Source organism: Thalassophryne amazonica, chromosome 16 (assembly GCF_902500255.1).
Source record: "Thalassophryne amazonica chromosome 16, fThaAma1.1, whole genome shotgun sequence".
Lineage (NCBI taxonomy): Eukaryota > Metazoa > Chordata > Actinopteri > Batrachoidiformes > Batrachoididae > Thalassophryne > Thalassophryne amazonica.
This window is the reverse complement of record NC_047118.1, coordinates 63,187,972-63,202,153: the sequence shown is the minus strand read 5'-3', so window position 1 is coordinate 63,202,153 and position 14,182 is coordinate 63,187,972. Positions and strand designations below refer to the sequence as shown.

General features: G+C 44.7%; 1 protein-coding gene across 1 annotated transcript in view; it reads right to left on the bottom strand.

Moving 5' to 3' along the window:
• Positions 1-7,175: 7,175 nt before the first annotated feature.
• The window catches only part of slc5a11 (solute carrier family 5 member 11), a 71,416-nt gene continuing 64,409 nt past the window's right edge, over positions 7,176-14,182 (bottom strand). Inside the window, exons 14-15 of the mRNA XM_034191058.1 lie at positions 7,547-7,718; positions 7,176-7,474 (exon numbers count right to left, since the gene is read on the bottom strand). Coding sequence (XP_034046949.1) covers positions 7,242-7,474; positions 7,547-7,718 — 405 coding nt within the window. The 3' untranslated portion in view covers positions 7,176-7,241. The remainder of the gene's footprint in view (positions 7,475-7,546; positions 7,719-14,182) is intronic.

Here is a 14,182-nt window from a genome sequence, read left to right as displayed (position 1 = left end):
AACTCAACAAACTAGCAGGGAGGAAGTGAACTGAAGCAGTTTACATAAGAACAGGTGGTAATAGGATAATGAGGTGCACGTGGTGGAGGACGGGCCTGGAAGGGGGCGTGGTCAGGTGAAAACTAAGCGGCAAAAGAGATGCAGAAAGGCGGTGACAAATGGGCAAGTAAACGACAGACAAATGGGGCGTGGCCAACAGTGATGAGAAAGTGCAGGTGCAGAAAGAGAGTGCAGTGATCAGAAGAAGACTGATAAAAATGAAGCTGGGTGTGAACACGTGAGACTGAGATGAGTGCAGACAGAGCAGACGAGGACAGGATGAGACAGACAGGTGAGCAGTGAAGAGAATTACAGACAAGACAACTAAAGATCATACAAAGAAAACATGAACAGGAATCTAAATTGAACAGGACTTAAAAGCAAAACAGAAGATGATAAACAGAATAATAGGAAATTAAACACTGACAAAACTAAGCCGGAACAGACAGACAAAACTATAAGATAAACAGAAACTAAGTGATAACAAAACCTGGCATAACAGTACTACATAACAGAAATGAGAACAGCAAAAAAATAGGCAAACAATAACTAAATGATAAACCATGAAAACACAGACTGATAGAACAAAACTAGAACGGAACTGGAACATCGCTGAAGTATAAAAGTAACAAAGAAAGAAAGTGCCAAAGCAAAAATAGAACATAGAATAAACACATGATGAAAATAGCAATTAATAAAACAAGGCTGGGGCAGAAGAAGCAGAACCAAATAAAGAGGGAAAATAAGGACTGAAGCCTGGAACTGGGCGGGACATGACAGTGGAGGGTTTCACTTGGTGCTGGATTCCTTCGGTGTTATTGTTAGTGATTTGTGAACAATTTATTACTTTGGAGACTCTTTTGTGCTTGTGATGACTGTAGTTCCTGTCAGGAGTTGCGTTTTGGATTTGGTTGTCTGTTTTATTTTGTTCTGTTATTTTGTGTATTTCATTGGTTCTGGTTTGTTTATTCTCTTGCTGGGTTTTTCTGCTTGGGTTTGTCTGTCTCTGTTACTTTCGTCTCTCTCTCTCTCTCTCTGGCCACGCCCTGGTTCTGGTACTTTCTGATTTGCTGATTGCCATTTGGGGTTACATAAGCTCACTGAGGGTGTTTGTCCCTCGCCAGTTTATCGCACCTTGTGCCTTCATTCCAGTTGTGTACCTGTGTGCCTGCCTTCCTTGTATGTACCTGACCTCCAGCCTGTTGTTTTGACCACACCTGTTTTCTGGACTGCTTACTCGTGTACCGACCTCTGCTAACCACAATCATAGTCTTAAAAAACCAGAGCTGTTTGTTTGAGCTGTGCATTTGTGTCCTGCCATTCCTGACCATCCAGCCTGATAGTTCAAACTGGTCAATGATGGACACAGCCAGCTCTAACATGTTCCACCTGGCGGGACAACACTGCAGTATTCAGCTCGCACAACAGCAAGCCCACCTCACAGCTCTCTCTTCCGGGTTTAGCAACCTTGCTAAACGCCAGAACTCATTCATGGAGTCAGTGAGCACCCAGATGGGACAATTACTGTCTAGCATTGATCATCAGGCTTCTACTGTTCCACCCACCGGCAGCACCAGTGTGCCTCCACCAGGGCTGTCAGCAACCGCACCGGCTTCCGTACCCAAACCGGAATACTGCAATCTGCTGTCACCACCTGAACATTTCTCAGGTGAGTCCGGAGACATCATACCATTTCTTACTCAGCGTGAGTTGAATTTTGAACTCATGTCACATAAGTTACCATCCGACAGGATAGCTTACGTCATCACTCACCTGACTGGTCATGCTTTGGCGTGGACAACAGCTGAGTGGGGTCGCCAATCTGCCACCTGTGCCTCTCTTCTAGCATTTACATAAGCCCTGCAATTGGTCTTCCAACACACCTCTCCGGGGTGAGAAGCAGCTCGATCCCTGATGAGGCTGAGGCACGGCGGACACCGAGTCACTGACTATGCTGTGAACTTCTGCATTCTGGCAGCCAGGAGTGATTGGAATCCCACTGCGCTCCATGACATGTTTTTTCAGGGGCTAGCCGAAAATATCCAGGATCAGCTGGTAGCTGTAGATCTGCCCGATGACCTGGACCAGCTGATTGTTCTCGCCATACAGACCGACCAGCGTCTGCAGGACCGCCCCCGCCATGCCGCCCGGCTGCCTGACCGACGCTCCGCAACACCTCCTGTCTGCACATCCTCCTCCAGCCATGTGAGAACGGATCTTCCACACAGCGGCCGCGTCATGCGGCTGCATCATGCGACCACGTCACTCTCATCTTTCTTCCGCCAAGAGGCAGCAACACTGAGAAGGCGAACTTTGTTTTTACTGTGGACATTCTGATCATATGATAACCAATTGTCAAGCCAGGGGTGCCACCATGCAGCCAAAATCCAACATATGGGTGAGTCTTAATTCCATTAGTCCATCCTCTGCACAAAATGTAATTCCAGCTAAATTGTCCTCTGAGAATTTGTCAGTTTCCATTTTAGCTTTTGTTGATTCTGGTTCTGATGCTAACTTAATTTTGTCTTCTCTGGCCAGGTCTCTGCACCTGAAGTTGTTAAAACTCTTGTGCTCTCTGGTGATGCGCGCGGTGGATGGCCATGAATTAGGTAGTATGGCTCACCATACTCAGTCAGTTTCCTTAACTGTGGCAGAAAACCCCTCCAAATCTATTAGTTTTCATGTATTTCACAATATGACTCATCCACTGATCCTGGGGCACCCCTGGTTACAACAACACAGCCCTAATTTTGATTGGTCAAAGGGAAAGATTGTTTTGTGGGGTTCAGCCTGCAAGAAATCATGTCTGTCTGAACCAGTGCTTTCCCAGGTGGAGTCTAACCCGGATCTCGCAGGGATTCCATTGTGTTATCACGACTTAGCACTGGTATTTAGCAAAAGCAAGGCTAAATCATTACCGCCCCACCGAGAATATGATTACACAATCATGCTTCTCCCTGGGGCAAGCCCACGTTGGGGAAAGCTCTTTTCACTGTCTGTCCATGAACACAGTGCCATGAATGAATATATACATCGAGTCCTTCACCGCTGGGTTGATTTGTCATTCTTTGTCGCCTGCAGGGGCGGGGTTTTTCTTCGTCAAGGACAAATTGCTCCGCCCTTGTACTGATTATCATGGGCTTAATGACATCACCATTAAGAATCGTTATCCATTACCTCTCATCTCCTCTGCTTTTGAGTTGTTTGAAGGAGCTAAAATTTTTACTAAACTGGATCTCCGCAACGCATACCATTTAGTAAGGATAAGAGAATGAGATGAGTGGAAAACAGCTTTCAACACACCTACTGGTCATTATGAATACTTAGTCATGCCATTTGGCCTCACCAATGCTCCTGCAGTGTTCCAGAACTTGGTTAATGATGTGCTGTGTGAATTTCTAAACAAATTTGTTTTCATTTACCTTGATGATATTTGGATTATCTCTCCCAACCCGAAAACCTACACCGAACATATGTGCACTGTACTCCAGGCCTTGTTACGCCACAACCTATTCGTTAAAGCAGAGAAATGTGAATTCCATAAACCGACTGTTAAGTTTTTGGGTTTTGTAATTGCGGAGGGGGAGATTAAGATCGACCCTGATAAGTTTGCCGCAGTATGTGACTGGACTGTTCCCTCCTCACGGAAGGAGGTACAGAGGGTTTTGGGAAGAGGGAATTCCTGGGCTTTGCCAATTTCTATCGTAAATTCATCCACAATTACAGTACTATTGCAGCTCCACTACATGATGTCACGTCGTCCCTCTGGCCGTTCGTTTGAGCACCGGAGTGCAACGAGGCTTTCGGGGCTCTAAAGAAAGGCTTTACAGCGGCTCCCGTGTTACTCCTCCCTGGCCCCGCTCGCCAGTTCGTGGGTGAGGTGGATGCTTCCAGCATAGGTGTGGGTGCAGTTCTCTCGCTGTGTAATCCCACTGACAATAGAATGCATCCGTGCGCCTATCTGTCAAAGAAGCTGACCACCGCTGAGTGAAATTACAGCATCGGAGACCGCAAACTGCTGGCGGTGAAAGTGACCTTGGAGGAGTGGCGCCATTGGTTGGAGGGGGCACAAGTGCCATTCCTGGTTTACACTGATCATATATTAAACGATGCAGGACGCGCAATTAACCTGAAACTTGGTGCGATCCAAAAAAATTCTCGCACGAATGAAAAATCAGCTGAAAAAGGGCCAAAACTCACACAATGTAAACCCAGTTTAAGTACTGAACATCTGGCACCAGTAGATCATGGCAGTGTTCTATTTATTTTTGACACCGGTTATATCAGACGGTTATCTAATTACAACTTGGCTTTTTTTTTTGTTTTTTGGAAAATGCCTCTTTTTACAAATAAAAAAAATGGAATATTTTACAAAAGCACATTTATCTGTAAACACCAACACACGTCACATTAACGTGTAGGTTTATGTGGTGTGTCCATAAAGTAACGGTCCTTTTTATTTAAAAAAAAAACTATATGGATTTCATTCATATGTTTTTACGTCAGACATGCTTGAACCCTCATGCCACCGACATGCCTATCTCGGCTTTCAGTGCTTACCAGTCGAGTGAGTATAAGAGAACTTGTGGAGAGCTGGACATGTCCAAACTTGTCCTCTAACACTCCGAAACGGAGGTGTTCCTTTGTCTCGCTTCATCAGCGAATCGGTCGTGACGCGCGAAGCCTCCGCGCAGCTTTCCATGACAAAATCTCTTGTTAAAAGTGAAATCTGCCGGAAAATGGCTGATGTCCAGCTCTTGTGATAACCAGAGAAAGAGCACACGATGGTCTCGTATCCACAGAGCCATCAGCTTAGAAATGATCCAGTGGTTTGTGCTGCGACGTCGTAGCTCGGAGCGCAGCGCACCGACTGTCCTTAAAGGGGTCCTTAAAGGGGTCCTTAAAGCTGTAGTTATAGTCCTTATTCTCTGTGAAGCCCGTAAAATTTTCACCAAAAGCCAGATAAATTTTTTGAATGGTTTCCAGGTGCCAGTCTCTAACAGCTTCTGAAAAAAATTCTGATGGAAAAAAAGTCCTTTTCATTCCGCCATTTCCAGACAATGAAAATCCGACGAGGGGGCAGGACCACTCCTTCCACAAGGCGTGCTCACAGGCGAATGACGTCACCGACAGGCGTGGAAAAACTCACACATGCGCACGAGGGTTCAAGCATGTCTGACGTAAAAACATATGAATGAAATCCATATAGTTTTTGAAAAAAATAAAAAGGACCATTACTTTATGGACAGAACTCGTACATAATGAATGACTCAACCAATCAGTGTTTAGCGGAGGCACATTTTACCCAGAATCCTTTGCGATCTGTCTGTGTTTGTTACAAAACTTCAGAATTAGTGCATTATTCAACATTAAAAGATATATGTTATATTTTAACTTTGTACAAATGACAGAATTGACATTAATGGAGTTATTCTATTAGTATTCATTTTATTTATACACCAAACCATAACTCAGCATTGCTTTATTTTCCGAGACCTCCGCCTGACGGCAGTGTTGTGATTAAGTAGAGAGTTGAGCTCCTTGTGGCTCCTCTCAGCTTTGCTTCTGTGCTGGAAGCCATGTAGTAAACAGGAGCTTCCAGCAGGGGGCAAGATGTTCAAAGACAGAAGTCCTGGCTCATTGTTTGGGTCTGTTGTTGCTTTTGATGCTACCAGAAGCGATTGTGGTGTTAAAACTCAAAATCAGCTTATTAGTAGTTGCAAGTGTACCGGAGACGATACTGGAATTTATCGGTTATCTGTAACTTCTGATACATTTTTGGGTGGTTTATCATTTTATCTTTATCAAAGATAACTTTTCAGTTATCTGATTATCTGTTATCGAAGTTAATTTTTTGGTTATCTGTGCCCACCACTGACCCGAACATTGTTGTTCTTGACTACAATTCTACTTTTATTTAGATTTTTTGGGGGGGGTGGACAACAGGACTAGCTACCCACTGTTACAAGTGGCAATCCACTGTGGTTATTCTTACTTATGTGGACAACAAGAAGAAGATTCGGTCAGGCTACAGTGTTGGTAACCGGCAGAGTAACTAAAGTTTTAGATGTAGACCCTGAACATCAGAGGTATGGTACCTAAGGATGTGCCTGTGATTCACGATTGTTTTTTAGAGTAAACGTTCGCTATACATCTTTTGTAGTATGAGTCAAGTATTTGCCTTTGTGGTGTGGCTATGCAAACTCAAATTTTAAACTTGGTCTGTTACATTTATGCTTTGGTGCACGGCATTAGACATAGAGGTGCATGTATAAATGGCATAGATTTGAGTCGAATGCTCCTTTACAATGCTCCCTTACAAGTGTGAGTGTTGAATAATTATTTAAACAAATTTCATTGTTGCTAATCGCGCCATAAAAATATAGGCATGTCAAATATATAAGGGAACACTAAATTGATGTTGTACAAAGAGGAAGACAGAGGACTGGGTGAAGTTAATGAAGAATAGATAAACAGTAGATGTAATGGAAGTAAAATAGATAATACAGATATTATTTTAGGTACCCACATCAGACAAAGGAATAATCCAGATTATAATTTCGGTGGATACAATATGTAGACTTCACAGATGGAGACCAAAATCTTACAATAGGCACGATTGTATTGGTACGATTTCAGAATTATTGGGGATGCTTAAAGGACCTGCTGACATTTATCTTGGTACAGCAAAATAATGGATGGTAAATGGTAAATGGATTGCATTTATATACCGCTTTTCCATCTGCATCAGACGCTCAAAGCACTTTACAAATAATGCCTCACATTCACCCCGATGTGAGGGTGCTGCCATACAAGGCGCTCACTACACACCGAGGGCAACCAGGGGATTAAGGACTTTGCCCAAAGGCCCTTAGTGATTTTCCAGTCAGACTGGGATTTGAACCGAGGGTCTCAATCCCAAGGCTTTAAGCACTCAGAGAACATCAACTCCGGATGGAACCTTATGGGACTATACCACCAAGTTAGTGAAGGTTTGTGCCGAGTTATATTGGTATTGAGGGGGACATATATTAAGACATACCCTTCCAGAAGATTGGAATGGAATATCCACCATTGTTTCCTTAATACTCCATTAACTATACTATATCTTTGGAAACCCTGAGACAGGTTTTAACAGAACCTGTTCACAGTCACCCCGTTCAGAATCAGACCACCCACCCTTCAGACTAATGAATCTCTTCTCAAGCCCAGTAGCCGATAATGAAAGCAGCTGCAGACAGACAGACGATGAGGTTCAGGTTAACAATAAGTCTTAGATGAGGCTTCTCCTCCAATGATCTGACAGCCGCTTCACGTGTAGGAGGGGTTACATGTTTAGCTCCTCCTTCCTTCTGTGGTGTCATCCCACACAACCAGTAGAGGGCAGTCACGATCCTGGACTGGGTGTGAATGCTGGACTCACTGGATTCAGACTCTGGAACAATATAGAGTGTTTTTACCAGTAACAGACAAAACAGCAACAAAATAGTATGAGAACATGACTTACCGTTTGTTTGATGACAGGCACTCCCTTTGCCGCTTTGCTCATTTCTCTCAGTAATGTGATCAGTCTGAGGAGTAATCTCCACAAATCTCTTAGTGCCAATCTTCAGAGTAAAAATTTCCTCTTTTGGCTTTTTCACAGGGTCAAACCTTGTGAACCATGTGAGCTGACTAATCTGTTCCAAAAACATATATGTCAGAACATCTGAAACCTTATTCACAATTTAAAAAGCATTTCTGAACTTTGAGGATGAAGGCAAACTCCTCTAGTGTGGATATGTCATTTCTGAATTTAGTACTCCAAGTTTTGGTCTCTGATGATTCACAAAGATTCACATTTGAAGAAACTCCAAAGGCTGAGAAGTTAGATGTAGTGGTAAATGGTTTTAATGCTCAACAGCTTAGTAAAGAATTTTAAGAAAGTCTAAAACGGGGTAGAAACATGAGTATTTGTAGCACCACGCAACACAGGCCTGTTCTGGTTGTACACACTAAGTGAGCATCATCTAATGACCAGAAATGCACAAAAGAGGCTACAGCAATCTCTGTGAACTGTGTATTACTTCCTTCCTTTACTTTCCTGGGAACACTGGCCACTTGAGTGGATATGATTCAAAGCAGAGGCAATTTGGTAGCCTTCATGGACAAACCTCACCGAAATGGACCTTCTCCAGTCATTGAAGACAACCTTAACCTATCAGGGTGGATGGTCTGGAATTGCAGGACACAAATGCATGGCTCAAACAGTTTTTAAAAGGCTTTACTGTTGTGGATAGCAGAGGTCGGTACATGAGTAAGCAGTCCAGAAAAATCAGCAGTACAAAAATCACCAGGCAATCAGCATGGTTGAGGCAACAGGCTGGAGGTCAGGTACACACAATGAGGCAGGCAGGACGAAGAACACAGGAACAGAACTGGAATGCAGGCACAAGGCACAACAAACTGGTGAGGTACAAACACACCCAGTGAGCTTATAAAACCCCAGGTGATAATTGGCAAATCAGAAACAGGTGTGCATGGAAAGAACCAGAACAAGGGTGTGGCCAAAGAGAGACAGAAACACCCATCACCAAGAACCAAGAGAAAGACAAGCAAAGCAGAGACAGACAGACCCAAGCAGAAAAAAACCCAGCAAGAGAATAAACAAACCAAAACCAATGAAAGCAAACCAAAACCAATGAACTCCCCCCAATGCTGACCCCAGACAGCCCAGGCAAGGCTGGATGTGAGGCATGGAACTCATGGATAAGATCAGGATCCAAAATGAAGTGGGAGGGAATCCATGACCGTTCCTCGGGGCCACCATCCACACATCAAGAGGGAGGTGGGGGAATGGCCGGAGGGCATAAAGAGCTGGTTTTGACAGGTTTGACATGGCTGATGTGAAAGGTGGGATGAATGCGCAAAGGCCTTGTAAGACGGAGCCGAACAGACACTGGGTTAATAATTTTAGATACCATGAATGGACCGACAAACCTGGGAGCCAGTTTTCTGGGCAGGCCTTTCAACAGGAGATGGCAAGTGGAGAGCCAAACTATCTGACCGGACTCATACAGCGGAGCAGAGGACCTCTTCCGGTTAGCAGCAGACTTATAAGCATGTGAGGTTCGAAGCACAGTTCTTCTAGCCTGCTCCCAGGTTCGTTGACAGCAGAGAATGAGACGGAGTGCTGAGGGGACTAAGGAGTTGAGATCTGTGGGTGGTAACAAAGATGGTTGATGACCATAGACGACATGAAATAGAGAGTAACCTGTAGATACAGAGGGCAGGTGATTAGGAGCTAATTCTATCCATGGTAATTGTGATAACCATGTGGCCGCCTGCTGGGAGACGAGGATATGGAGATCTTTTTCTAGTTCTTGGTTTTGACGCTCTGTTTGGCCATTGGACTGTGGATGGTAGCCCGAGATTAAACTGGCTGAGACCCCGAGTCTCCCTCCAGAAATTAGACACAAATTGGTGGCCTCGGTCAGAAACAATATCCTGGGGGAAACCATGCAGCTTAAACACTTGGCTGAGCTTAACCTTGGCTGTTTCCTTAGCCGAGGGGAGTTTGGGCAGAGGAATGAAGTGCACCATCTTAGACAGTCTATCTACAACCATAAGCACTACTGTATTACACTAGGAGTGCGGAAGACCGGTTACAAAGTCCAAAGTTATGTGAGACCAAGGATGTGTGGGTGCAGGCAGTGGCATTAACAACTCAGCAGGGGGATAGTGAGATGACTTATGCATGACACATGATTGACAGGCGTTGACATATTCAGTAACATCTTTAAGTAACCCAGGCCACCAAAATCTCTGCTGAATCACACAAATAGGTTTCTTAATTCCCGGGTGGCAGGAGAAGTGTCCCCACCTATTGTGTCCCCACCTGATCATGTCCCCCCTGAGCGCAGCTGGGACAAAAAGCTTGCTGGTGGGACAACCGGGAGGTAACAGGATCCCATCCGCAGCAGACCGGACCTTAAATTAAATTTCCCAAGTGAGAGCAGAAATAAAACAGGATGTTGGCAGAATAGTTCCCGGATCGGATGGAGCATCAACTGGATTGCCCTGATGGGACAACGCGTCTGGATTAAGATTTTTATTGTGGTTTTTCCAATGCTCTGGGACATCAACCATGTCCATCTGATGTTTTCTGCTGTCCTAATTGCATGGACACCCTACGTGTTGTCCATTGTACATTTATCTGTCCATCTTGTTTTTGTTTTTTTTTGGAACTTAAAAGTCCTTATGTTAACAGCACATGTGGTATGCACATGTGTTACTGAGTTCCTGTCTGTTGTTAAACTTGCCCCCAGGAAAACACTGTGTGAGACTTTCGCAGATCTCCCATTGCTTATTTTTGGCACCCGGAAAAAGACTACAGTGACTAAAAATAAATGAGTAAAAATCAGATACCCAATCGGGGTATCCTATAGTAAGTAATCTGTGATTATTGTGGTGTTGCATACCCTTGCAACCCATTGTAAAAGCTTTTGAAAATGTTCAAAATGATTGTGATGCTGTAATCCCATGATCACGAAAATTGTCATTTGTCAATACTAACATTAGTTACAGTTATGGCATTTTACTTGGTTTGCCAAAATGAGTCAGTAGGGATTTCAATCTTTTGTCATAGCTTTATTATAAGTATTTTTCCTAGCTGTAAGTTGTAAATACTGACATCATCACAGTTTCTATCAAATGCAGCATGAACTTCGAACTTTGTGCACCTTGTCTGCAAAACGACAGAGTAAACTCCAAAATTAGAAAACAGGACTGACTAAAAGTACAACCATAACTTACCACAAGTGTATTCCATCCACTCACTGAACCAGCTCATTCTATTTAGTTCAACTCTTCAGGCAGGTAGATGAGATAATCAATGAAATCACCTGTTTTAGCTGCACAAGTAGAAGCAATACATGATCAGACTTTTACTCAGTGAAGCTGGGGTTTTCCATCTGACAAACTCACTATATTTGCTGTGAAATCTCTCAAAATAAATATCTTGCCAGGAATAAAATTAGCTGTAATTTTGTGAAATAGTATTTTTTTAAAACAAAATTTCAAGATTATGTAAATTCAGTCAGTGTATTAGTATACAAATAATGAATGTTTGAGTTCAATGGTACGAATATTTAATTCGATGAAAGCTGGACCATATCATTCAACAATGCGAAGCTGAGCTGAATGGTGTGTTCCAGCTTTCACCGAATTAAATATTTGTTCCATTGAACAAATGTAAAAACATTCATTATTTGTTTTATATAACAGCTAAAATAGATCCTTGTCATTTGAGATTTTATTAATTTATACACAACAAATACACAACAGAAAAGGGACTTACATTTTGGTGTTCCACTGCTGCTAAAGTCCAACACGAACTTTAAATAGCAGTCCAAATTGTGATGATGTAGTCACGTGATGCTGTGCAATGACTTCTTACTTTCAAAAAAAAAAAGTCTTTGTGTAGTTCCTCAGTCCAGTGAAAAATTACATCAGCTTTGTTATGTGTCGACGCGGGTTGAGGAGCGGACCTGCGTCAGACAGAACCCAGCGCTACAAATAACCAGAAAAGCGGTTCCAAAAACAATATATTTATTACACCCGCTGTGCATAAAAAGTGTAAAAACAAAAATAGCGTCCTTCTGGTGGAGTGACTGTTGGCACGCTCTCCAGCGCCCGCAAGGATCAAAGCCCGGCGCTCCTGGACCCACTACCACCGCCAAACACCCCCCAGGTGGACACAACAAACTGACTCTCTGTGAAGCAAAGAAGAGGTGAGGTAAGTCAGCAGTTACAACAATATCTTTCAAAAGACACACGCTATCAGCAACACATTCAGGTCTGTAGCTTTTTTAACTTTATGCAAATGAGCAGCTTCTCATAACAGGTGGAGGATCACTTATCCGCCCGCCACAGCAGTGAGAAGCAAGCTGCACAATTCTCATCACAATTCAAGCATACTGTGTAACAAAACACCAAGTTACTATCAACAATTAGTCAAACACTTAATTACCTTTAATGTGTGCTGACAGCATGTGTCCTCACCCTTCCTTGCTTCACGGGCTCGATGTGTCAAACACAGGCGCGGTCCTCAGCGTCTCACAAACGAACATCACAAGGTCGAGTTCCCGGCAGTTCTGCTTGAATCACACATGACTTAAATGCAGAACGCCATCCAATTATCTGCTTCAGCTGAAAGTCTTTAAGGTTGCATGTGAGCACCCGTCACAGGTGCTACACATGATGTTGATGAGGGTGAGGACTCTTCAGCCAGCACCTTCTCCACAGACAAATCAGTTTCCATGCCACCTGAAGAGCAAAGAAAAGAAAAGAACACCAAAATATCCAGCCACACCCCCTAACACACAACAGTACCCCCCATCAACGGGAAGCCTCCCGGCGACCGAACAGACCAGGCCCAAGAACAGCACCTCCCTCCGGGGTCCACGTCAGGAAGCAGACAGCACCACAGACAGCAGGACAGGCACCGCAGCTGGAAGGCCGGCTGGCATCAACAAAAGCCCCAAAACATTCCCCAGTACAATTCAACACAGAAAAAAAACATAAAACCCACCCAAAACCTCCCCAGGGGACCGTCCCATCAAACCCTGGGAAGAAAAGAAAAACTCCCAAACGCAAAAACCCAACACAGCCCCACAAACACAATACAAACGTAAATGCATAAAAGAAAAATAACAAACAACCCCCCCAGAATGACCTGCAGAGCCCAACCCCCCCCAGAAGGCCTTCATCGCCAGTTCCAGGAGGAACAGCCAGAACCATAATCCCACAAAGGTCCCCAGGTGTACATGGAGCAAACGGCGCCCCCCAGAGGACCGTACCATCAACCCCAGGAGGTACCCTCCCCACAACCCCGGAACCCCAGACCCGGTCACACTTGGCTAGTTGGCCCCAAGCCAATTCCCCCCCAGAGGACCGTCCCATCAACCCTGGAGGTGGAACCCGGAAGGAAACAGAACAAAATCAAAAATCAACCCCCGGAGGACTACCAAAAACAACCCCGGGGGGATATAAAATGACCGTAAACCCTGTTACCCTCCCCGGCACCCCGAAAGACCCCGGGTCCCTCCCAGAGCCCCTCGGCGGCTCAACTTTGGCGAACGGCTCAAAACATTAAGCCGGAGAAGGGAACAGGAAAAAACTAACCCAGCTCCAACCCCAAGGCGCAGCGGAGAACCGGAAATACGTCCGGTGCCCCAACTCGACCATACCCCAGCCTCTCGGGAGGGGTGGAACTACCGAAATGGCAAACGGCAACAGATCGGCCCACCCCTCCGACTGAGGTAAGTCTCCGCTGCACCACACCCCGGCAACACCAATGACGAACGGTACAAAGGCTCACCGAGGCTGGAGTGGAACCGGGCCCTAACCAAACCAAGAAAAACGCCTCTAACACCCCCCCCAGGTGCAGAGGTCTTCTGAGAATACTCAGCGTGACCAACCTGCACCACCCCACAACCCACAAGACAAACAGTCTTGGGGCAAGTGAGGTTGAGGTTAGAGATGTAGAGAAATAAAACAACAAAATAAAACGACCCAACAACCCAAACAGAAAATACCTAAAAACACATAGAAATTAACAATGACGTGAGCCCAGGCGGATTTCTAACCACCTAACAGTCACTCCACCAGACACGCCTCTGACTCCCCAAACAAATTATAACCCCTATTTAAAGAAAACAAAACATTAACCCGTACTAGATTTTTTTTTTTTAATGTGTGTTATATTGCCTGTCCCAGAACACCTGGAGATACGTCACCATTATTTTTCTTGACGTTTATATGTCGGGGCAATACAGTAATCTCTGCTCGTCCGAGCTGCATGGGCTCGTCAACAGGAGGAGCCAGAGGTCCCGTCGGAGGAGCCTCAGTGGAGCGAAGAAGAGGCGGCCCAGATCTGTGTCGGGGAAAGCCCCGAGACGAAAAAACCCGCTCTGATGGGCGTCCTCTCTCGCGTCCACGCTCCTTCATCCGATCATCTAGACAAATCACCAACGATATTAGCTCATCTAAATCGTTTGGCCCGTCACGGACTGCCGGCTCGTCTTTTAATGACTCATTTAACCCATCTACAAACATTCCTCGTAAAGCTGCGGCGCTCCAACCTGACTGAGCAGAAACCAGA